Below are 25,114 nucleotides of genomic sequence, written 5' to 3' on the forward strand. Positions count from 1 at the left end.
TCAGTCAGTGCCCCTGTCACTCGTTACCTCACAAATCTATACCAAAACATCACGATAAAAACATAAGAACTTGGTGAAAATAAGTGCCCAGGATCCAAATTTGCAGAATGAAAAAACAGTGGGGTGTTGAAAGTGGAGCATCAAACTCTTGTGTCTTGTCCCTCCAGGCCTCTTAACTAGTTTGGCCATTTATCATGAATTTTCACTTATCCTGGATCTGTATAATAGATACAATGCTGGCCAAAAAGGGATCGAGTAATGCCAAACTTGGAATCCACCACGCACCTTACCATCAGTAAACTGAAACTGTGTTTCTGGCCAAGAAAATATGCTTTTCTGCCCCTACTAACTGAAGTACACATTGTACGGAAAAAATTGCAAGTTAGAGGCTAATTTCACAAGAAAGTGAAATGATTGGTGAGAACTAATTAAATTAGCACCATAATATAGGTGTTAATTTAATAACCATTGGTAAGCAGTCAGCCTATCCGAATGTACTGTGACAGCCAAAAGTGGGAACAACTTAGCCTAGGATAATGCCAAGCCTAACCTGTGATGTACAGAAACAAAAAGAAATCATACTAACTGCACAAAGACAGAAGTATGCACGGGTCATCATGATTAGTAAGTAATGATCAGGGACGCAAAGCAACCAATTCAGTACTTGCTAATAAATGCATAATCAACCTAAGAAAAATGGTTTTATTCCTCAATCAAGTTCCTATTTAAAACCCTTCTACAGGACAAATTTCCCAGCAGTTCTTTTGCCTCCTCCAGAAAGCCCTCATAGGCAATGCCTTCAACGAGAATGATATAGGTTGATTCATCAGGCATGCAGCCATTGGACACCATATAAGCAAAAAAGTCGATAGCAAGATCTGTTCTCCATTTTTTACAAAGACCAAGCAGTATAGCATTATAAAGCATCTTGTCAGGAGATAAGCCCATGGCCTGAACTCTGCGGAACATTCCGATAGCCCTCTCCATTTCATCTTCTCTTGACAACCCGAAAGCTAACGATTTGTAAGTAGTTGTATCTGGGCAAAGGCCATTAGAGACCATCAGGTTCAACAAATCCAGGGCTTCCTCCGTTTTGCAAGATTTGCAAAGACTAGCAATTACTTTATTGTAAGTAATCACGTCCGGATGACAGCTATTTCCCACACTCTTTAATAGATCAAGTGCTCCCCTTGTCTTGCCAGCCTTGAGAAGCTCTTCAACCATTATATTATAGGTAGTTGAGTTCGGCATGCTGCCCTTCTCAGATATTAACTTCAGAATTTCAATTGCTTGTGAATGCAACCCTTTCTGACATAAACAAGTCATTATTGTATTAAATGTCTCTTCATCTGGGGGACAACTGTTGTGGATCATCTTAACCATGAGCTGCCCAGCATCCTCCCACCGCTCAACACTGCACAAGCCCATCAATACAGTGTTATATGTAATGATATCAGGCTTGCCTCCATTAGATTGCAGACAGTCTAACAATTTCATGGCATCCTCGATGCACATTTTGTTGCACAAACCGTCAACGATACAATTGTATGTGGTAATGTCCGGGATGCATCCATGCTCTGACATTTCATCAACAACTTTAATTGCACGATCAAACAGTCCTTTCTGACACAAGGAAGTGATTATTGTGTTGAATGTCACTTGATCTGGGATACAGTTCTTGCTGACCATCTCAGCCAAGAGCTCCTCTGCATCATCCCATCGTTCAACGCAACACAGGCCCTTCAACAGCGTGGTATAGGTAATGATATCTGGCTTGCACCCATAGGATTGCAGATCACTTAGTAACTTGATAGCCTCGTCAACACGCCTTTCTTTGCACAAACCATCCATAATGCTGCTGTATGTGATAATATCTGGGGTGCATCCGTGCTCTGACATTTGAGCAAGAACTTTAGTTGCACGACCAACAAACCCTTTCTGACACAAAGAAGTAATTACTGCATTGAATGTCACCTCATCCGGGGCACAATCGTTGCTGAACATCTTGGTCAAGAGCTTGTCAGCCTCCTCCCACCTCTCAGAGCTGCACAAACTTTTCAACACAGGGGTATAGGTCACAGCATCAGGCTTGCATCCATAGGACGGTAAGCTATTCAAGACCTTGAGAGCTTCACCAACATCACCCTGACTGCACATAGCATTGATGAGGACGTTGTAGGTTACAATGTCCGGCTCGCAGCCCTTGGAGCGCATCTCATCGAGAAGCACCACAGCCTGCTTGTAGCCACTCTCCTTGCACGTGGCATCTAAGAGGATACTGTAGGTGACCACACTGGGGGAGCAGCCCCGGTGGAGCATATCGTCGAACACCGCGAGGGCGTCCAGAACGCACCCACGGACACACAGCGCGCGGATCAGGGGGTTGTAGGTGAACGTGTCCGGCGCGAACGGCACGGAGTCGATCATACGACGGGCCGCGTCTATATTGCCGGCGCGGCAGTAGCCGTTTACCATGGTGTTGTAGGTTATGATGGTGGCGGACGGACCGAGCGCCTCGACCACGCGCTCAGCGTCGGCGACACGGCCGTCGGCGCAGAGCTTCTTGATGAGGATGTTGCAGGGGATGACCGCAGGGTCCTTCCCGCTGCCGGAGATGGAGTGCACGAGGCGTAGGGCGCCGTCGAGCTCGCCCCGCTGCACGAGGCCGCGCAGGCGCCTGTTGGCCCCGCCGCCACTCCGAGCAGGGGGCTTCGGCGGCGTCCTTGTCCATTTGGCAGTGCCGTGGTCGCGGTTATGGTAGTCGGCGGCAGCTTGCGGGCACTTGGGTTTTAGCTTCTGGACGGGAAGCGAAGGGGAGCGCGGAGGTGGAAGGGTCGGCAGCTTGGGGAGACGCGGTAGTGAGGAAGCCGCCATGGCCATGAGGCGATAGAATGCGACGACACCCCGAGCTCGCTCGCTCGGCTCACTCGATCACATGGGCTTGTAAGCCCAAGTCCGCAACCAGTTGGGCCCCATAAAGCCCAAGTCGCAACGAGTTGGGGCTCTGTATTATATCTTAGTACTTGGGCTTCTATTGTGACTTGTGAGTGTGCTGTCCTATCCTCGCGAACTGTAGAGAGAGAGAGAGAGAGAGAGAGCGCACGGCGGCGGAGACGATGGCGAGCGGAGGGAAGGGGCTGAACGCGACGGGAGAGTTCTTCCGGCGGCGCGACGAATGGAGGAGGCACCCGATGGTGGGGAACCAGCTGCGCCACGCCACCCCAGGCCTTGGCATCGCCATCGTCGCCTTCGGGATCTACCTCGTCGGCGAGGCCGCCTACAACCGCCTTTACCCCTCCAGCGGCAACCACCACTAGATCGGCCCCCGAAGGTAACCGCCCGTATCTCTGATTTTTCTTTTTCTTTTTCAGTCGAATCGAATGGGTAAATTTTGGTCGATTTCGATGCGGCAAGGGTTGTTACGATGCTTTCTCCTAGATCTATATATTCGGGTCTGTTTAGTAGTGTCTGCTGAATAACGGGTTATGAATTTACGTATTGGAAATAAACTGCCGATTGATTGTTTGTTATTCCGATGTGCTTGTTGCACAGTTGATATTTGCAAAAGATTGGAGCAGAAATGTATCACCTCCACCTGTAATGATTCGTAGGCTAACGTGTTGTTTTTCCATCATATGCTATTCTGATCACCAGTCAGTGTCTGGGATGAGCACCGCACATGAATAGTTGCTTCGTGGTTGTGCTTGGAGGGTGTAGTTATCCTGTGAAAGCTGGTTACACATTTCAGAACTGGCACATTGCAAATCTCCAAGCTGCTATCTTCATTTAGCGATAACCAAGTTCTGAGCAGTACAAAGGAAAGAACAAGCATAACAGACCACTCAGGAGAGTACAACTTCTTTTTTTGTCCATGACTCTTCCCGGTGGTCCAGCAAATAACTGCCTAGCCAGCCCCACAAAAAAATCATCTCCTTCTGGCGATAAATATTTGACCCTGAATGTATACTGATAAATGTAGAGAGTCTACTGGCTGAACCTAGAAACTGGCCAATAATTCCCCAAACTACTGATAGTGCACTGCAAAAGAAACTACTCCGTATGCTTATTGAGTCCTGTCATTCACTGAATTAGCATGTAGAATCACCTGGCCAGCTTCTACTGACCATGTTATCTTTAGTATTGGGAAATAATCAGAAGAAAAGAAAAACAATGACATCCGTTGGTGAAGCTGAATCCTTTTTGACTTCTAGTTGAGTGTTGTACATTGAATTTGCAAGAGCAAATTCCTGAGTTTCCCATGATCTTTTTCATCCTGCAGGTGAGATGATCTCATTTCATGTTCTAAGTGATTCCACTGAATTCCCTAACTCTTTTTTCAAGCAGATTAATTTGATGAATCTTTAAAGGTTCAGAAGTTACATTTTCTTTGCTTTTTATTTTGTGTTCTTTTCATGCTTGATCAATTATCCACAGAAATTGAATTAATGACTGCTTGGGCTCATATTGAAGCTGTAGAAAGTTCTTGAAGTATGTAGATAGGTGTCTCTGAAGGCCAAATGCCTAAGCACTATCACTTACATCCTTAGGAGACATAAGAAAATGGTGCAAGTAGCATGTGGTTCCAGTGAAGTTCTCATATGCTCATGTGAAGTTAGCATATGGCTGACACTGAGAAAGATGCTTTCACCTCTAGCTGTATCATACGTCAATATGTTGCGAGTTGGAACCCCCCTTTAAATTGTACTCCCTCCGTTCCATAATTCTTGTTGAAATATTACATGTATCTAGACACTTTTTAGGAATAGATACATCCATTTTTGAGCAAATTTGAGACAAGAATTATGGAACGGAGGGAGTATCATGTAAATTAAGCTTAACTATTATACTGTCATGTAGAACCTGCCATAGATACTTTACAGATTTCATGTTGTGTGCAATTGAGTATTTAATATCCAGGATAATCAGCACGCACATATGTCATGATATGTCTTTTTCAGTAGCGGAGCCAAGAATGAATAAGGAGACCAAATGAATCAAAAAAATGCAGCACTTGATAAGAGGAGCCAAACTATAGTAATACAAACAAATTCCTTAGAATACAAAATCCTAAAGCAATAGTATATAACCATATGTGAAATCATGGTGGGAGCCCTGGCCCCTGCCTCTAAACCCTATACATTTGTGTAGTTTTTTATGATACGTGGAATCTATGTTATAACACACACATAACTTCTTCAATCACAGTTGAATTATCTTGCTAAACATAAGCAGTAAATAGTACTTGTTTCACATCATTGATATGTAAGCTATTTTCTTCCTTCTATTTCTGATTACAACTTGTCAGTCCACTTCAGCTATGCTGCATTCGATTGGCGGATCATTTTCATGTGTTGTGGTGAAATGAAAACTGGCAAAAAAAATTAGCAGATAATGTGGAGATTTGAAGGAAGTTAAATGGTTTCCCAGCCTTTTAGAAGTCTGTATACTGGGTGATGCATATGATAACACTATACAAATTTTTTATTTGATTCCAAAGGCTTAGTGTTTATGCTTGGTTTGGATACTGTCTTGAATGGAAAGTTGGTAAGTAATGAAACTTGTAGAGGCTGTATGTAAAGGCAATATAAATATTTGCAAAGTTAAATGTAGACAGGCACAGTTATATAAAGCTAAGGGATTACGGTCAAGGGCAGAGTATATTGAAGTCCCAACTCCCAAGGTGGGCAGTCACAACCACAGCAAAAATAGTTTGTTAGACCACCTCCAAGTATGCAGTTGTAATGTTTCAGATTTTGCGATAAAAAGAAAGCATTAGATTGCACCTCCTTGAGAACATATATGTGATACCAACGTTTAACTGATACCAACTCAAAGTAGTGTAGATGATCACGAAAAATTCTACTCCCTCCGATCCATAATAAGTATCGCTTATTTAGTATGACACTTTGTACTTTGTACTAAATCAGCGACACTTATTATGAATCAGAGGGAGTAGATTTTTACAGCATTGCCGTAAAATCAGTCTATTATAGGATAAATTTAGCATCAAAATTCAATCTACACTTTGGGAAGAAAAAGGACAGAATCTGTTCAAAGAGACCGATTACACCTATTTTTTGGTTCAAATTTTGCAGTTAGTTCATCATATCATACTCTATCAATGTTTTTTCTTTCCAGAATTTCCATGATCATTTACAGTACTTTTTTAAGTCGTGACATGGTATCATTTAAACGTTGGTATCACTGGTTATGTCCTCTCACATCCTAGATCTCTGTAAGAGCATTTAGTTCAGCTTTAGCCCCCATTGAGATTTTTCTGAAACCCTGCCACTTGTTATGGTTGCCTGAAGATTCGATTCTTAACCTTGTGATTATGATTCCTCTTTACTTCTCAATATTGTGTGCGTAGTTTCTTTCCCTTCAAGTCACATTGTTAAGGGTGCTTTAATTTGCATCATTTATTATCTTATATGCATTTCACTGCTAAATATCCCTGTTATTAATAGGTGATATTTCATGTTGCAGGTAAAGTAGGTGGAGCAAACTTTACCAAACACCAATGTTGATCTCCTCCAGTTTGAGCTCATAAGGTCTGGCATGACCACCTTGTAATTTGCAAACAAGGAGACATGCTACTGGTCCAACTAGTGTTCCTGGAACCGTGTACTTTAAATTTGATAATATGTTCTTATACTTGGCATTTGGAAGTGACATTGTTCTTATAATATGGAGTTCCTCAATATTTTTGTTATCATGTGTGATTTCAAAAGTGGTCTGAACTTACAGATTAAATTGAATGTTATGTTACTTTTCTTAGATAGATAGGGACCCTGCCCCCGTTCCGTTTTATTCAAATGATACCAAACCAACAGCATCTTCAGTTTCAAACTACAGTACAAGTTCAAAAACTAACAATATTACAGTTCCGGGCGAATGCTAGATACGTAAAACTACAACTGAAGTAATTAGAACGGCCATAAGGATGGCACCCCGATCTTGTGCTTCTTGTCAGGTGGCTGATTGCCCCATGGATCAGCGAGGCGCTTCATCTTCCACCAGGTGCTGCCAGCTCTCTGGTTTGTCATCTCTAGCGCACAGGTAAATCGGAACATGAGGCGCTTCGAACAAATACCGCAAAATACTCTGACCTGATAAAAGTATTCAGTAAACCACGCTAGAGGCGGGTAGCCGCGCGGCCTAGGGGTGCGCACGGGCTTTGCGGCAGACTGTCCAGCTCGTCGGAGCTTCTTCGAGCGGGAGAATCGTGCCGCTTGGGAAGCGGTGGCGGAGAGCTCCATCACGGCCGCCTGCCGTGAGTAGCCGGAGGCGGAGAGCTGCATCAACGTGGAGATAACAAGGAGGACGAGGTCTGCGTCGTCGCCCGCCGCCGGAGGTACGATGGCGACGAGTAGGCGCCGATCGTCATCTCCTCTGACAGTGAGGATGACTCAGCCGGCGAGCTCGCACGTATATCATCTCCTCCGCCGCGTCGTAGTTTTTTTTTTGTCTGCGTTCGAATTCCGTCGGTATATCAGTCCAATTTTGTTTGCATGTCAAATTCAGTTTGAATTCTGTCTATCTCAGTTCAAATTTCTCTTGTCTACCTGTTCAAATTCTAGTGCAAACTGTTTTTTTATTTATGGGCTGAATTTAAGGTATCTGTTCCGCCCGAGGCAAATTGATACGGTAAAATCCGTTTTAGGTAAATTGTATACGCGTTTGAGGATTGCCGATATACGGGATCTGCTAGAGATGCTCTTAGCCCGTCCCGTCCCCTAGGCCTGCATATAAATGGGTCGTGTCGTGCTAGCCACTAAGGCGGAAGGAAGGTTCGGGCACAGCCCACCAGCTCGTCCCATGTGAAAAAGAAGGTAGTCAAGTCCGACATAAACAAATAATTTATCTTTTGATTGCAGACTTGTCTATTTTCAACGTCCTTTTAACCATGGCTCAAGATATTTCTTCTCTCCAGTGCACAGATAAGTAACAATAGGTTCCTATTTTGATAGATGCTTGTGTAGTTCTTAGTGATGAGATGACATATCTCTGGAAGTACGAAGAAGAGTCTTTATTAGTCCAAATATCTTCTTAATATTTTTAGGTCAATAATTATGAAGATATTTTGAAGCAAAACTACATATTTACCCTTATGAAGATTTGAGTTGTTGGTTGTCTGTTCACTTCACCTAAGAACCGAATGCAAATCTTAGTAATTGATATATATTCTATGTGGCAGATATTTATATCGTGATTTTATGTATATTCGAGATAATTGATATTTAGCATAAACTTGAGTAATAAAAACAAAAATATTTAAGCAACTCGTGTTATACATAAGGACTAGAATAACATATTATCAATCATGTCACATGTTCTTATCAAATACAAGGAAAACTTTTAATTAAACGGTTTCTTTACATCTCAGAACATATATTTTTTCATCTACCGGACAACAATATTCATTGCATAATCATTATTACTGCTACAATCAATTATTAACCTCGCCAAAAGGGTCAATTGAACCTCAAATAGTGCATTGTGGCCGAAAGAGTAATGAATTTTGCAATCATATATTAATTAATGATGTCTCTCTTTAGAGAAAATGTTAAGTTCCCTTTGTATTGTTATAGTTTGACGCCCTCAGCCTAAATCTTGATATATAGTGACATGTCATGGGTAGGCGACGACTGAAGATATTCATTTCGGAACTCGCGCGATGAAGCTATCTACAAATGGATGCTACAAGCGACTGTTTAATGAAAATACTTTGATCATATTCATAACCGGAGATAATAGTGTAAACAGGTAGTATGCTTAGTAGCGTGTACATATATGAGTAAACAACAAAATGAGAATACAATCATGAGTGTTATAGATACATCCAAATAGCATGTTCTCCATCATGACTATGAGCATTACCTAGGGTAAAACTTGAATGATGTCGATGAAACCATCTGATGTCGATGAAGCAAGAAAGTTCCTTTTGTTTTTGACAATTTTCTGATTTTGTATTGTTTGTTTCTGGTTTGCATTTCCATTTTTGTTTTGAAACGGGATTGAAAATGTTAAGCCACGTACATTTTTCTCGAGGAACTATGAAAAAATCAACAAAAAAACTTTATTCTCGAAAGATTGATGAAAACATGAAGCAAAGAGACACAGATTTTCATTTCTGTTTTACTGTTGAATTGAAATGTTGTGAGATATGTCTCCCCAGTTCCTTTCCTTTGTAAGAGATTTTCACTCTCGTGGCTTTAGTGCTTAGGAATTGGTAGAACTTGGCGGGCAATAATTGAGATTCTATGGTCCTTTGTTCGGTCGTTCTCCAACTTTGAGCGTGTGCTTTTTTTTCAAAAAGGCGATTGAAACCCCGGCCTTCCCATCAAAATGATGTGTACAATCACATTTTATTGATTTATTAATAAGCCGAGTAAATTACGCAAAACCATCACTAATTGAACAAGTTTTTTCAAATAACACCAATCGTTGCATGAGATGCGATTGATAAGTCTACTTGTAAGGTTGACCGTGTGTTAGAGTAGATCTTTCTCTCCACGGGATCCCCCAACCGGCCGCATCAAGCCATCAAGCTGCGTTAATAGATGCATTAAGGTCATGCCGACGACTACCTCGTCATGGTAATGTCGACGTGCGTCTGCGTCATGACTTTGTTGAAGGTGATGACTTAAAGCCTGGCTTTAATTTGGGGATGAAAACCCCGGTTTCGTCATCTACGCACGTGCGACGTTCTTCCATAAGGCTTTGTCCAGGAATTGTGTTTTCTTTTGCTTCCGCCTGTAGCGTACGGTTAGTGATAGTTTGGTGGAGTTCCCAACTTTTTTTGGGTCGTTGTTTGGCTGTTTTTGCCTGACTTTTACAGCTGTGTGACAGTCAAGGGTTATACTCATTTTCGAAAGACAAAAAATGGTGACCTCCTCCATTAACGGACTGCCACGGAGCTCGTCGGCCATCTGGGTGCCAAGAAGCGGCCGGTGGAGGTAGCTGCAATCCGGTGACGACTAGAAGGGCTTCTCGAGGAGCTGAGACATTGGCGCGCTGCCGTCCTCTTGCACGAGGACATCGCCAACGCTGCTGCCACGAAAGCCGCGCGACATGGCCGCCGCCACGGAGCCGACATGGCCGACGCGGACTCCAGAAGAATCCCGAGCAACTCCGCCTCCGCTGCATTGCTCCCGCCATGCATGCTGAGTAGGCTCATTATGCTCGTCGACGACGGTGGTCGGACGGCTGTGGCGAGGCGGGTGGGCGAGCTCTTTTCCCTTCTTGCTTTGGGACCTGAAGGCGGAGGCGTGGCGGGTGCCATCGTGGCGGCGCGCGGGGCCAGGGCCTTGGCGACGTCCCGCTTGAGCGCGCGCGAGGAGTGTCTTCTGGAAGCAGCCGTGCGCGGCGGAGAGGCGGAGAACGCGTCTACGAGCCGGCTGCCATTGCCGGAGGAGGAGAGGAGCGTGGCTTGGGCCTCCTTGACGGGAGGCGAGAGGGTAGGGAAGAAACAGAGCAGAGGTCGTGTGAAGCAGGAGAAGATGTCCGCCGCCACCACCTCATCCCGCGCCGCCTTCAGCTTCCTCAGCATGTCCACCACTAGCAGCACAGCAGCAGTGATCTCTCCCTCTGGTAGCTACATCCGCCGTAATCCCACACTCAGTCAGCAGCTCGTTCAAGCAATTGTTGTGCTGATTTGAGTGGAAAGGAGAGGAACGTGGGTACCAGAATCCGTTGAGGCAGCAGGAGGTGGTGGTGCGCGACGGCAATAGTTGTCGGGAGGCCGGCGAGACCGCGAGAGAAATGAGGCTCGCGGAGACCCAGTCAACGGCGTGGTCGTGGGGAGGAGACGAACGGCATGATTGGACATTGGGATAACTGAAGATGAAACGTTAGTCAACCTTACAAGCAGGCCCCACAGGTCAAAATGTCGCCTAGTGCGTCTTACACAACGATCGTTGTTATTTGAAAAAAATTTTGTCCCAATATTGGTTTTGCAAAAAAATTAGAACAGGTAGTTATGTGCAAATAGCGTTTCGATGTGGTGGTTTGCATAATTTACTCTAATAAACCTACAAAATAGGAAAAAAAACATCAATCCAACAATCCAAATCCACTGGTCTATCCTACAAGCCTGACGAAGGGTGTGGCGATTATCGAGACCGTATGTCCTGATCGCGAATCATCGCCCAACATCGAAATCTGAAGGCCGCACTAGGCACAGCCAGTCAATCAAATTCTCAGCATGTATCGTTAATTCACACTCCAGAATTAATCACCACCGTCCCATCTTCAAGACAGAGAGCAAAGCAATTTTTTCAACTGGTTTATGTTCTCGCAATAGAGAGCATTAAGTTCAGCTTTATCCCCCTTGAGATCTATCCATAATCTCTATAAAGTTCATACCCACTAAATGCATTTATTGTTGCAAGATCAAACCCGGTGCTTCCACGTCAACTCAATTGTTTCTGTCCATCGGATGTTAAATCTACGGTCATTGGTTTACACCATGCAGCAACAGATAACCCACACTAATTTCTCTTCACATGCAAACCCGTTCATCTGAGCAAAATTTAATGTCCACTACATCTAATTAGGCCACCCTCTCACCGGCCCACATCACCATTCCTCTGATGCAACGTTGACTATCATGCAGTAATTGAAGATTCCAGACGTGTGCCTTTTTCAAGTTTCTATCATGCAGTAACTGAAGTTTGAAGACTCATAATTTTTCATGGGCGTTTCCTCTTTTCCTATTCTCATCGAGCCAGCACACTACCGACTGGAGTACTCTAGAAGGGATACAAAGAGTCAATTCCTTCGATTGATTTTTATCCGTGACCACCCCCATGACCTCCAGCTGCCACAAACATCCATTCGCTTCTTCTCCCCATGCATCTAACAATTCAACTCGACTGCACTGCGGCTACAAATTTGGTCCAGATAGCCACCGGCAAGAATCCCTCTCAATCGCTCTCCTCTGCCATGTTCCTACCTCCACGCCGATCACCACACACTCCATCCCTCAACCTCAGGCAGCCTCCTGTATTTGATCTCGACATAGAAGACTCAAGTTCCCCTCGCTCTTGGTTTCTGTATGCGGTTTCGCACTGAAGCATGGTATTTGTGCTGCCCCTATCTAATTTCTGTAATTTTTATCTAATTGATATGTTTATTGGATTGCTTTTTGTAAGAAATGAAGGAGCAGTTCTGACATCCAACTTATATTATTTGAACAATAAGATTGTATGACATGGTATAGCTAATTGTCAGGGATGGATATGCAAGTCTCTGGCCCAGAACTCTCTTCGCTATTGTCTGGGCATTGTACGATTGAAAATGATGTTGCCTTTTCCGCTCATAGCCTCAAATCCAACGTTTCCAATCCATTTGCCAGAACAGGTACATGCAGATCTGATCCCCGGTGCTTAAATCTCTTCTTCTTCCTATATTAGTTTGCCTTCAAATCTTATCCATCCAAGATTGCTCTGATTGATGGTTGATAAGACTGTTGGTTGCCTCAATGGATGCTGGCCATTTATGGATTAACCTCTACTAATCTGGTGTCTTAGGGCATATACAATGGTTGATAAAACTGTCTTATCTTAACCATTCCACATCAATTAGAAAAGACAACAAAACATGTTGTACAATGGTTATCTCTTACTAGTGTTCTATCTTAGAATTGATGTTTAGATGAATAAAATTAACTAAATAAATGCTAAGAAAAAGTGAAATCTATTACAATGTTAAATTTGTCTTATCTTTGCCTTATTATTCTTGTGAAGAGATCATCTCTTAATTAAGAGAAGGCTTGTGACTTTTTTTCGTTTTTCTCTCTTTCACATCAGATTTTATCATATGTGGCGTCCCTAAAAAAAGGTTGTCGTCACCCATTGTACACTCCCTATATTTTCTTCAACTATATATGGATGACATGGTTTCGTTACTCATCTTCAACAATGGAGAGAAAAAGAGATGCAGTTTGTCATTGGACAACACGTGGATTTGTTCTGTATGGTTATGGAACTCGTGTTTGCCAGATTTCAGGCTACTATGGACTACAGAAGGTGGAGTTTTTATATATATCAGGTCTTCACTTGAAAAATATCAAATCGTTATTGGTACGACACCTTTTTCCTACACATCGAACTGCATGCGTGCAAAAAAGAAAAATCCCTGGTATGGTACAACCCCGCTACTTCTCAATTGTTTCCCATCAATCCATATTCATTCACTTTGTTACAGGGCACTTTGAAGCAATAAAAATTAAAAAAACATGTTTTATCACGACATACCCGAGTATTTTATCACATCATACACAAATACTATATAATATTTTTTATGTGCTATGATGCTATGTCACATGATATATGTGCAACTTCTATAAATTCCCGTCGCAACGCACGTGTATCCTTCTAGTTTTTCTAAAACTCCACCACTTGTTATGGACATGGTTGTATGAAGATTGGGTTCTTAACCTATTGATTATTATTCCTCTTTACCTCTCAGTGATGTGTGCGTCGTTTCTTTCCCTTCAAGTCACATAGTAAAGAGTAAAATACTTAGTTCATGAATTCGGCAAAAATAAACACTTTAGTTCACGAACTCGGAAAACGCACACTTAAATCTCTAAGCTGGGCTACTGTGTCACTTTAGTCCAAAAACGGTTCGGTGAGGTTTAATTCCACCATGTGGCCGCCACGTTGGCTTTGATCACCCCTTCACCTGCGTCCTCTCGTCAAAGTTGAGCATTGTGGCTTGATAGCAACCTTAGGCGAGGCGGCGGCTGCAACGGCGTGGTTCTCAAGGGCCCAGGATCCCCGTCTGGATGTGACCGCCTTGCTCCTCGCGAGCGGCTCGGGCATGGTGATTTTGCAAAAAAAAAATCCCTTGAGAAAATCGAGTAGCTACCCGCGGTCTTGGCCGAACCTGACGTGACAGTTTAGGAATTTAAGTGTGCGTTTTCTGAGTTCGTGGATTAAAATGTTCATTTTTTTCGAGTTCATGGATCAGCGGAATATTTTTACTCCACAGTAAAGGGTGCTATAATTTGTAGGCCGGCGGAGGAACGACCGTGGAACGGGCTAGGGGCGCTGGCCGAACGAGATGAGGCGGTGCTGGCCGAACGGGTTGAGGCGCCGATGGGGTATCCTCCAGAGGCGCCAGCGCACGTGTCCTTTTTGGGTGCTGGCCCATCTCCTCGATGCGGCGGCGCCGGCGATTGTAGAGCTTGGGAGGCTGAGGCGCTGACGGCGGGTCGGACTGAGGCGCCAACAGGCTGAGGCGCTGACGGAGGGACGGGCTGAGGCGCCGGCACACGCGATTTGGGGGTGATTCGAGAGTTCCGGAGGCAGCGATTTTGCAACTGATATATGGAATTGATTTTTTTACCGCACTATACGGTCGCTGGCCCATTCATGAAGTTCGACCGGGGCGTTCGAAGACGTCGACTCCAGCACCAAGACGCGCATATGGCTGGACGCTATGGACGGCGATCTTGGGCCACCAGCCCCATCCAACGGTGAGAGAGTGAGAAAACAACACTACCTGTGGCGGAGGCGGAGCCACCACTGCTCCCACTTGGACCTCCCCGACGCCGCCGCCCCTGGCCCTGTTCCTTTTCCTTCCTTGGTGCATCCACACGCCCGTCTCCGATTTGGTCTTCATCCTATTCCTACTCTGATTCCCTCTCGAATCCATAGATATATACCAGCAACCTCGATCCCGGCTCAGGAAATCCATCGATACATCGACGATGAACTGGACGGGGTGTTTCATGGACGCCTCCCTGCATCCTCCTACCCACCCTCGCCGTCCCAAATCCGGCGACGGCGATCCCACCTGGGTCCTCCTCGACAACCGCGCCTACATCACTGACACCCAGAACCACACCACAGCCCACTGCCACACAAGAGACAAGACCAACAAGGTGCAAGTCACATTCTTTTTCGCCGCCCCGCCCCTCGTCTCCTACTTCGGCATGTCTTTCACAGATTCCAAGCCCACCGAGTTGGGCCGTGAGCCATGTATTGCCGCCGCCGACTCCAACCTCGTCCTTATCTTCTCTGTCCACGGCCCTTGGCACAAAATCTACGATAGGAGGATGCACGACTTCTACATCTACCAGGCCGACGGGCCCTCCGAAGGGGGGCCGTCGCTGAAGCTGCTCCCGCATCCGACGCCTGGTGTGTTCCCGTCGGATAGCCGCTGCTACTTCCATCACCGCCAGGCTGGTATCCTGCGCTATCGCAACGAGCGGCCCGCCCGTGGGCTCGCCCTTTGCCGCCACGGCCCCGTCAACCTACGACGGCTACATCATCGCCTCACTCTGTTTGGGGGAATTAGATGAGGAAATAGACGAGCTGCCGTACAAGTTTGATATCTGCACCTACGACTCCAAAACTGAAACTTGGAGCAGGCAGCCCGCTTTGCTGCACAAGCAGCAGCATCTCCCCGAGCGTCCTCCCGAGAGTGAGAGGGTGATCACCATTCGAGAAGAGACCGGCACCATGGGCTGGGTCGACCTCTGGCGGGGCATCACCGTCTGTGACGTGCTGCCTCATCTCGAGAAGAAGAAGAGCACCCCACTGCTGCTTCGCTACATCCCACTGCCGCCTCCGATCCTACCTGATCACAAGTTAAACGGCCATTCATCCATGCAACGAGACATTGCTGTTGTCGGAGGCCGTGTCAGGTACGTGGAGGTGCAGATGCACATCAGGCCTGTCTCCTACATTCCGGGAACATTCGTCTCTGATGGCTGGACTGCTGTCACGTGGAGCATGTCGACCGAATCCTTGGACAAGGGTTGGGACAGGGAGCTTGAGGTCCATGCTCACGAGGTGTCTACCGATGAAGCCGTGGGCTTCGAGTTGCTCCCGGAGCTGCTGGATGACAAAGGCACGCCGCAGCCAACCTTGGAGAGGATGCACATTGGTCATCCCACACTCAGCTTGCACGAGGATGACAACACCGTTTACTTCATGACAAAGATCGATTACAAGGACCATGACCAGGCATGGGTCATTGCAGTTGACATGAAGAACAAGAAGTTGCAAGGGGTGTCGAGATTTGCTGGCGCAAAAAGAAATCGTTTCTTCACTGAGGCCTATGTGCACAATAGCATCTCCGGCCATCTCAATATGGTTCAAGGTATTCATTTGAACTCTATTTTTTACTTACCACCGCATGACTCGCCAGTTTCAGCTGATTTCTGTAATACCCGACCAGTTAATATTTTAATTACCGGTGCATGCCTAGCTAATTATTTGTCTGAATTTTTTGCTGTGTGCAGGCATCCAGGGTCACCTGAAGCGACCAGGGATACCACTGTCGGGATCTTCTAGCAAGAAGGGACCCTATACCCTTCTGAGATAGGGTGGGCTGGTGCAGCGGATTCATCATGCTGACTCTGATTGATGTTCAAGTGGAAGGAGCTAGTGTCAGCGGCATCTCATACCTACTTTGGATTGCAATGAAATGATGATCTCAATGTTGGCTAGATATATTAACCTGCATCTTTTCGTTTATTTATAAAGGTTATGTATGCATGACTCAGGATCTAGAACGCTTGGATGACAATGTTTTATCTGCCTATTATGTATCCAGTCTTATACAACACAAGTGTTTTCTATCTTTTGGTGGTTTGTCATTCCTCGGTTATTTGATCATTTCTGGTGCGGCCGTATGCTACTCGTTATTTTTTGTACACAGCGATCATGGTATAGAAGGTTGATGTTTGTTGTGTGAGATAAATGGAGACCTTTGAATAGATGGTGCGTTATGGAGGCACATATTCTTTAATCTTGTTAAATTATCGGTAAGTATACCACTGATTGGAAATCAGGAAATACAATACAGTCTCATTCATTCACTTATGATCTTTCAATACAAGAATGGATGGTACATCATATGAGGAGTTGGTGGTCTTTGAGCTTCAAGCTTTCGGATGTTCTCTTCTGTCAGAAACTGAGGTGGCCAAGCCTCAAGGGTGACCGACATCGACTCGAGCTTCCCTTGAAGCTCCACGCGTTGGGCCTCCAGTTGTCGATGGAGCTCGGTCTCCGAGACCACCGGCTCCCGGGCGTCCTCCGGGGCTTGCCGGGCCAGCCGTGCCTCCTCTTCCGCGAGGCGCGTCTCCTCGCGCAGCTGGGACAGTTCACGCCGTTCTCTCTCCACGGCCTCCCGCACCTCGCTGAGCTGATTCTTGGCGGCGGTGTGGTGCTCCCTCACCTCGTTGAAAGAGGTGACGAAGGCCAATTGCTGGTCCCTGACGGCGTCCAGGAACCGGTGCCCCCGCTCGAAGATGCTCGGATCCCAGGTAAGGGGGTTCCAAGCGATCCCCGCGAGGGTGCCGAGGTCAGTACCGGGGAGAGCCGCCGAGGACAGTGAAGCCCCTGCTGCCGATGCGGGGCTGTGCGCGGAGTCGCCAGCCTGCTCCCGGGGGTCTTGCTGTCCTTCCCGAGCAACTTTCCCTGCGCTTACGCCCAGGGACCCAGGGTTGGAGAAGCTTCCCTGCTCCCGGCGGGGGCCGTCCCCTGCTGGGTGACGGGAGAGCCCGCATCGGCCGCCCCCGCAGCTACGGGCGCGTCGCCGGACGCAGTCACGGCGGCGGCGATGTCCACCGCTGCCGCTGTGTCCGCCGCAACGGGACTGGACGTAAGAGCCGGTTCCGGCTCCACCTCCGCCCCCACGGCCTCGACGACCGGGTCAAGATCGACCGCAGCTGCGCCCGTTTCGGGCATGGGCGCACTTGTGCCTGCAACAATGAGAAGCATAAGGATCGGCGAGTAATGGAGCCTTCAAAGACGGACAAGGGTAACCAGGGTGGTTACCTTGCGCAGCCGCCAGGCTTGCCGAGGAAACCTCCCCTGCCTCGCTTGTGCCGGCGGGAGCGTCTAAGAGGCTTGCCGCGGGCGTGCTGCCGCTCACTGCAGAAAAAAAAGGGTATGTTCATGAGTTTGGCTAACAAAAATTGCAGTTGCAGAAGAGTGACGAAGCCATACCGGCTGCCGGCCCTGCCTCCGTGGGGGCTGGGTCGCCAAGGGGCACGCCCGTGTCGCTGCCGACCCCTGCGGTCGGCAGCGCCGCTGGCATCGGCGCGCGTCCTTTTGCTGGGCGTACAGGGCGGGGAATCGCTCCTCGCCCTCTTGCTGGCACCCGCCGGCGAGGAGGACTTCAGGGGGTTACGCCGGAGCGCGAAGCCCCGGAAGACCCCCCCAAGCAGGTGGCGCCGTGGGCGCCCGTGGAGTCGTCGTGACCCGAAGAGCTCCGGGTGTCGACGGCGAGGCCGCCACGACGCCGGAAGTAGAACTCGTGGAGGCCCCCGCTACCGGGGCGAAGGCCGTTGCCGGGGCACCGGCGACCCCTGCAGGCGCTGGCGCTGCCGGAGTACGGGCGAGCACCCCGGGACCGGTTGCCGCCGCAACGCTCGCGGCTGTCGCTGAGGCGGAGGCCGCCGACGAGACACCCGCGACCCCTGTTGCCGCGGATGCCATCGGAGTGCCGAAGGGCGCCCCTGAAGCGGCGGCCGCCGCAAGTTTGGTGGCCGCCGCCGGGGCGGATGGAGCCGTCGAGGAGAGGGCTGCGGCCGCTGCAAACGTCCTCGATCTCCTCACGATCAAGGACGCGCTGTCGCTGCTTTCGTCGTCGACGTCTGCGGCGACCCCCTCCGAGGATGCAGCCGCCTGGCCCGCCTCGTCTTCCAGCGACTGGAGGGAGGGCCAGCTGGGCTCGGTTCCGTCCCCGCTCTCCTCGAACACCTGCTTCTCGCGGGGTGCTTGCGGGGGAGCGTGCGGGACCCGGGTGGGGGTGTCGTCCATTAACCCCCACTCGTTGCAGGGCGGGAAGGCGCCGACGATGTCGCTGAGCGCCCTGACACCGGCGTGAAGAGAGGAAACCCCCGGCGGGAACTCCGTTGATTGGAAGATCTCGCCGGAGATCCCCCTCACCCATGTCCTGAGGGTCTCCAAGTCCACGCCGTCCTCCTGGAGGCGTGTCCTGTCCCCGGGGCCCGTGTACATCCACACGGGCCGGGAGCGTAGCTGCAGCGGGGCTATGCGCCGATGGACGAAGGTGCGTGCCACGTCCACATCGGTGAGCCCCGCTAGCCGCAACGCCTTGATCTTGTCCATGATGGGGAGGAGGTCGGCGTCGCGGTGGTACCTATCCTGCCAGCCGTTCTGGGGTTGCGGCAGCTCCGTCGGCGGCTGGATGAACTCCTTGGGGTCCTCCACTCAGACCCAGCACCAGTCGCTCCGCCACTCTTTTTCAATCTTCTTCCCCGATCGGACAATGAACTCGGACTTCATCTGGTCGCGGGCACGGAAGACCACCTACGTACGATGCCATTTGAGGGCAGTCGTAGTCCTTGTTCACCTGGTTGATCACGAGCTGAGAATCGCCGTGAACAACCAGACGCTTAATGTCGAGGGCGACCGCTGCCCGCAACCCGGTTGGCGGGCCCTCGTACTCCGCCGTGTTGTTGGTGGAGTTAGCGAAATCGAGTTGAACAACGAACCTTAACTGGTCCCCTGTTGGTGACTCGATGACGACCCCAGCGCCTGCTCCCTGAAGATTGAACGCACCGTCAAAGTAGAGGACCCAGTGGTCCTCGTCCAGCTTGCCGGGCTGGCTGGTCTCCGGTTCACTTTCTTCTACGCCCGTGGACGTCCATTCTGCGACGAAGTCCGCCAGGGCCGCGCTCTTAATGCTTTTGGAGTTGGCGAAGTGGAGGTCGAACTCCGACAACTCCATCCTCCATTCGGCCACCCTCCCAGTGGCTTCACGGTTGGTGAGGGCCCGCTCAAGGCAGAACCCGGACACCACCGTGACGCGGTGCGCCTGGAAGTAGTGGCGCAGCTTGCGGGACGCAAGGAGAATCCCCAGAAGAAGCTTTTGTACTTGCGGGTACCTTGTCCGCGTGTCGCGCACCACCGTACTAACGAAGTACACAGGGTGCTGCACCAACCGCTTCCGCGGTGCCGAGGGGGGGAGTTAGGGCGGAAATCACGCATCCATTGCTCCGTTTGTAACGGCGCCGTACACGGGGCAGCGAAGGGATGCGGTCTCGCGACTGATCGGGGCCCACACGTCGGTTAAGGGCATAGCCCGGCAACCGACCAGGGGGAGACACTTCCGGGAACAGGTGATGCCGACCCACGCCCGGGGGCTACTGTCGCACCAGTGGCACCCGGGGTACCATAGCTGCGCGACGCGTGAGCCCCAAGCTACCAACCCGGAAGGGGCTAGCGGGGCTTCGGGGAACATTCTCGCTTGGGACCTCCCGGAAAGCTGCTTCCCGGGGGAGGTTCCCGGGTGCGTTGGGCCCGGGTGCTTCCCGGGGTCGACTTGCCGGGACAGGGAGTTCCCGGGCACCTGCCCCCGCCTCAGGCGCGTGGCCCAGTGGCCAGATCAACAGCGCCACGCGAGGCCGCGTGGCGGGCATGGGATGCGCGGTCCCACCAGGGCAAGGAGTAAGGCGCACGGCTCAGTAAACGAGCCGACCGACGGGTCGTTACCCGTCCGATCGAAGGAACAGTGGCTGTCCAATCCTACTCTAGGGTTTTAGACCCCTAGCAGCGGAGGTGGCATCCATGCACGCCACCAGCTCACCGGGGGAGTTGTATGCCTCCCCGCTGGACACTTATAGCTCATGCACCATGGCACCTATGGCATCCCCTTGAGTATAAAAGGAGGACCCACGCCAATGGTGAAAAAGGTTGTTGGTTTTTTCTTGGGTTCAGAGGGTTAGAGTCTGGGTTCCGCGCGAGTTGAGTTAGCTTGGAGCACTAGCAAAGAGTAGTAAGGAAAGCCCGGGAACTTGCCCGGCAACTTGTAAACGCTTGATCCACAATCAATATCAGCCCAGACAAGCAGGACGTAGGGTTTTACACCTCCGGGTGGCCCGAACCTGGGTAAAAAACGTGCGTGTGTTTGTTCTTGGATTAGCGCGCACTTTCTAGTACCTCACTTCGCCGGCCCCGCCGGGCCTCATCGGCCGTCCAGCGATCGCCGAGGCTCTGCCCCGACGCCCCTACCGAACCTAAAAGGGGGCCGTGACCGCACACCCCGGTGTCGGAGCACCGTGCGACGACATGCGCTCCTTGTCGCCGGCTTGGAGGGGCAGCTTCTTCACCTTGGCGGCCTCCTCCCGGAGCCCCTGCCCCTTGCCGGGGTGCGAGCTCGATCCTGCGCCTCCCCCGGCAAGCTCTCGCAGGGTAGTGCGGGCCTTCTTCGCTGTCGGGGCATCGCCCGGCAAGCTGTCGTCCCCGACAGCATCCTCATCGCCGGCGTCAACTGCGGCAGTGGCCCGGACGACCTCGCCAACGCACCAGGCCGCGTCCTTGAGGTCACACCGGATGGAGAGGACTCCATAGACGGACGGCATCTTCATCACGCCATAAGCGCAATGCGTGGCCGCCATGAACTTGATCAGCGCTGGCCGACCAAGGATCCCGTTGTAGGGCAACGGGGTATGCGCCACGTCGAACACTATGTGCTCGGTCCTGAACGCTTCCCGGGACCCGAAGGTGATCGGCAGCGTGATGCGTCCCAGCGGGCGCACGATCCCGGGGTTCACCCCCCGGAACGGATCGGTGGGCTTCAGCTGCTCCACCGGCAGCTGGAGCTTTTCCACCAGCCTGGCGGACAGCAGGTTAAGCCCCGCTCTGTTGTCCACCAGGACCTTGGTCACCGTCATATTGCGAATGATCGGCGAGACGATGAAGGGTATTACCCCTGAACCCAACTGTCGTGCTGGGTGATCGTCGGCGCTGAAAGTGATCGGCACGTACGACCACCTCAGCGGCTGTTGTGCCTCCGCATCCGGCAACAGCGCGCACACGTCGCGGGTGAGGCGCTTCACCGCGGCGTGGGATGGGAGAGCATAAGCTCCCCCATGGATGCAGGCGACGCCGCGAGGCTCCTGAAAGCCTGGCTCGTCGCCGCCAGTACAGTCGGACTCGCGCTGCTCCTCAGCGCGTGCCATGTCGCATCCCCGGGGAGGGCGTTCCCGGCCAGCGCGGGGCTGACCGCGCCCCTCTTGGGGTTCATCCCTGCCGGTACCGCCGCCGGCAGGCCTCGGCCCCGCTCTGGGGTCGTTCGGGCAGTCTCGGGAGAGATGCCCGATGTCGCCATAGTTGAAGCAGGCGCCGGTGGCGCGACGCTCCTCATGGCGCTGCTCCCGCCGCTGCTTGATCCCCTGCTGAACGCGGCAGTCCTGCGCATCATGGGTGGAGTTGCTGTGGATGGGGCAGCGGGGCGTGTCGCCCTGCTTCCCGCCAGACCCTCCACCCAGCGAGGCCTTCTTCGCGGGCCTCGCGGCAGGAGCCCCCGAGTCCGCAGTGAGGACTTGCTTCCCGCTGCACTTGCGGGAACCCTTCTTCGGCGAGCCCTCGCCAGGGCTCGCGGCAGCCTTAGCTGCCAGCTCGGGCGCTAGGCGCCCTTCCTCGGCCATGGCGTACAAGTCCTGCGTCGTCCGGATCCGTTGCGTGCTCAGCTTCTCGCGCATCTTGGGATCGCGGACGTTGATGGCGAAGGTGATGATGATGGCGGCCGCCTCCGCCTCTGGGATGGAATAGGAGAGGTTGGAGAAACGGTTGAAGAAGCCCCGCAACGTCTTCCCTGCTTCTGCACAATAGTGTGCAGCTCCGCCATGGTTCCCGGATGCTTATAGCCGCCTTGGAACGCGCTCACGAACTGCTTGCGTAGGTCCACCCAAGTGGCGATGGACCCGGCGGGCGGGTTGAGCAACCAGGTTCGCGCTGATCCTTTCAGGACCATCAGGAACCAGTTCGCCCTAACCTTGTCGTCGGTGCCGATGGCATGCATGCCCAGCATGTAGGTTAGGAGGAAATCCTTGGGGTTGGCGGTCCCGTCGTACGTACCGAGTGCGGGTGCTCGGAACTTGCAGGGCCACGTCACCCGCCGCAGCTCGCGTGTGAACGCGGCGCGGCCGTCCTCGGGGCCCATGGGGGCATCTTCCTGCTCCTGTGGGCGCTGGCGCTCTACCTCGCGCCGGCGCCGGCGCTCCAAGCGCTGGCGCAAATCCTCCTGCTGGCGGGCATTCAAGATGCCACGCGCATCGCCCCCCAGAACGGTGGGCGATGAGTTTGAGGACCCCTCTGGGCCCCCGTCTCCTTGGCCTCCCTGCGGAGGGGGAGGGTTCTCCCCCTGTCGTGAGGCGGGTGGCGCGTCTGCGGTGCTCCGGGTTCTGCCCGTGGCCGGAGCCTACTGGGGCGCCCTCGCCTTGCGGCTGCTGGGCGGCCAGGGCGAGAAGCGTTCCAATTCCTCGCCCCACGTCTCATGCGCCGGCGTGCCCTGCTGCGGCTCGTACCGCACCATGACGCGCGCGGCAATGATGGCTTCCGTCGGGGTTCGTGCGGGGGGTGGTCGGTTTCCCGAGCGGCTGCTTCCCGCCCTGGCCCCGGACGCCTCTGGGTGCGACGGGTGCGAACTCCCAGGGGTTGCACCCGACGCGGTGTGCCCCTGGTGCCGCTGCCGCGGAGCATCCTCGACCCGCGACTCAACTCGCTGGCCGGCGCGGGCGGCACCATGCCCGCTCGCGCGACTGGCCCCGGCACTGGGGGCAGCCTGTCCATTCGGCCGATTGTCCGCAGACGGCCGAGGAGGCGGGGGAGGCAGCTGGGGTTGCTGCCCTCTCGAGGGCTCGGGGTTCTCCTGAGCCCCCGACTCGGGTCGCACGTCGTGCGACCGCGTGTGTACCGCTGGGGCTTCACGCGAGTCTATCCGTGGATCGCCAGCCCGCTTGGGGGGCATGGCGACTAGTCCCGTCGGCGAAGAAAGCGAGGCCGACGTCGATGCTAACGCCGCTGCCGGCGGTTACCGAGGAGCTCTACTCCCGCACCCCCTACCTGGCGCGCCCAATGTCATCGCACGGTGCTCCGACACCGGGGGCGTGCGGCCACGGCCCCCTTTTAGGTTCGGTGGGGGCGTCAGGGTTCACCCCGGCGATCGCCGGCACGGCCGATGGGGCCCTACTGGGCCGGCGCGATGAAGTGCTAGGGGTGCGCGCTAATTCAAGAACAAACGCACGCACGTTTTTACCCAGGTTCGGGCCACCCGGAGGTGTAAAACCCTACGTCCTGCTTGTCTGCACTGGTATTAGTTTAGAATCGAGTGTTTACAAGTTGCTGGGCAAGTTCCTGGGCCCTCTCTCACTGGCTAGGTACCCCTTTCTACTCTTTGCTAGTGCGGGAAGCTAACTATGAGCTGGTCGAACTCAGCCAAACTGTCTACTGGAGCCAACTAATCTCCTGCGGAAGCCTTTGACCGCTAGCGAGGGTCCTCCATTTATACTCAAGGAGATGCCACAGGTGCCACGGTGCATGAGCTACAAGTGTCGGGCGGGGAGGCATACAACTCCCCCCGGTGAGCTGGTAGCGCGCATGGATGCCACCTCCGCCGCTAGGGGTCTAAAACCCCTAGAGTAGGATTGGGCAGCCACTGTTTCTTTGATCGGACGGGTAACGCCCCGTCGGTCGGCTCATTTAATGAGCCGTGCGCCTTACTCCTTGCCCTGGTGGGACCGCGCATCCCACGCCCGCCACGCGTCCTCGTGGCGCTGTAGATCTGGCTACTGGGCCCCGCGCCTGAGGCGGGGGCATGCGCCCGGGAACCCCCTGTCCCGACAAGTCGACCCCGGGAAGCGCCCGGGCCCAACGCACCCGGGAACCCCCCCCCCCCCCCCCCGTCCCGGCAAGTATGGAGCACCTCATATAATCCATCATACATGGTAGACATTTAGCTCCTGGATTAGTGTTAGCATGTCTTCATAGTAGTTGATATCAAGAGACAACTAGAATCCAGTCCTGTTACATCTTCAGGTGTAGCTGAAGGTATTTGCTCAATTGCCTTTGCTTCAGGTGTAGCTGAAGGTATCTTAATATTCCTATCTTATCTCTTGCCTAACTAATATAGAAGATATTAACAGGATATCGTCCCTTATTTGGATACCTAGGGCTGTGCCCCTGTAGGGATGTACGCCCATGACATTACACCCCCTTTTTTCAGCAGCTTGTCCTTGAGTTGCGGTGGTGGCCACGATTGAAGTCCGAGGAGGCCCCAAGCTGATGGTTGGCCATGGTTGTGCAGAACCTTTGACTTTGGATGATGAAGCACCCATACCCCT

At 51.5% G+C, this 25,114-nt stretch overlaps 2 protein-coding genes and 1 non-coding gene across 3 annotated transcripts; 2 read left to right on the forward strand and 1 right to left on the reverse strand.

The window, feature by feature from the left end:
- Positions 1–513: 513 nt before the first annotated feature.
- LOC100832054 (pentatricopeptide repeat-containing protein At1g09900) lies at positions 514–2,924 on the reverse strand. The gene has a single exon (XM_010237260.3). The coding sequence runs from the start codon at positions 2,878–2,880 to the stop codon at positions 703–705; it is 2,178 nt and encodes a 725-aa protein (XP_010235562.2). The 5' UTR covers positions 2,881–2,924; the 3' UTR covers positions 514–702.
- A 98-nt stretch (positions 2,925–3,022) lies between these two features.
- Positions 3,023–6,730, forward strand: LOC100823287 (NADH dehydrogenase [ubiquinone] 1 beta subcomplex subunit 3-B). Its single transcript, XM_003575123.4, has 2 exons — positions 3,023–3,331; positions 6,487–6,730. The coding sequence occupies exon 1, from the start codon at positions 3,117–3,119 to the stop codon at positions 3,315–3,317; it is 201 nt and encodes a 66-aa protein (XP_003575171.1). The 5' UTR covers positions 3,023–3,116; the 3' UTR covers positions 3,318–3,331; positions 6,487–6,730.
- A 4,984-nt stretch (positions 6,731–11,714) lies between these two features.
- Positions 11,715–16,599, forward strand: LOC100832349. The gene is made up of 4 exons (XR_002964423.1): positions 11,715–12,081; positions 12,235–12,363; positions 12,813–16,116; positions 16,259–16,599. It is a non-coding gene; the product is annotated as an uncharacterized LOC100832349 (transcript).
- The last annotated feature ends 8,515 nt before the right edge of the window (positions 16,600–25,114 follow it).

This window comes from Brachypodium distachyon, chromosome 3 (assembly GCF_000005505.3).
Source record: "Brachypodium distachyon strain Bd21 chromosome 3, Brachypodium_distachyon_v3.0, whole genome shotgun sequence".
Lineage (NCBI taxonomy): Eukaryota > Viridiplantae > Streptophyta > Magnoliopsida > Poales > Poaceae > Brachypodium > Brachypodium distachyon.

Excerpts from the sequence above, each read along its gene's own strand:
- LOC100832054 (XM_010237260.3), bottom strand. The coding sequence starts at position 2,880 with ATGGCCATGGCGGCTTCCTCACTACCGCGTCTCCCCAAGCTGCCGACC.
- LOC100823287 (XM_003575123.4), top strand. The coding sequence starts at position 3,117 with ATGGCGAGCGGAGGGAAGGGGCTGAACGCGACGGGAGAGTTCTTCCGG.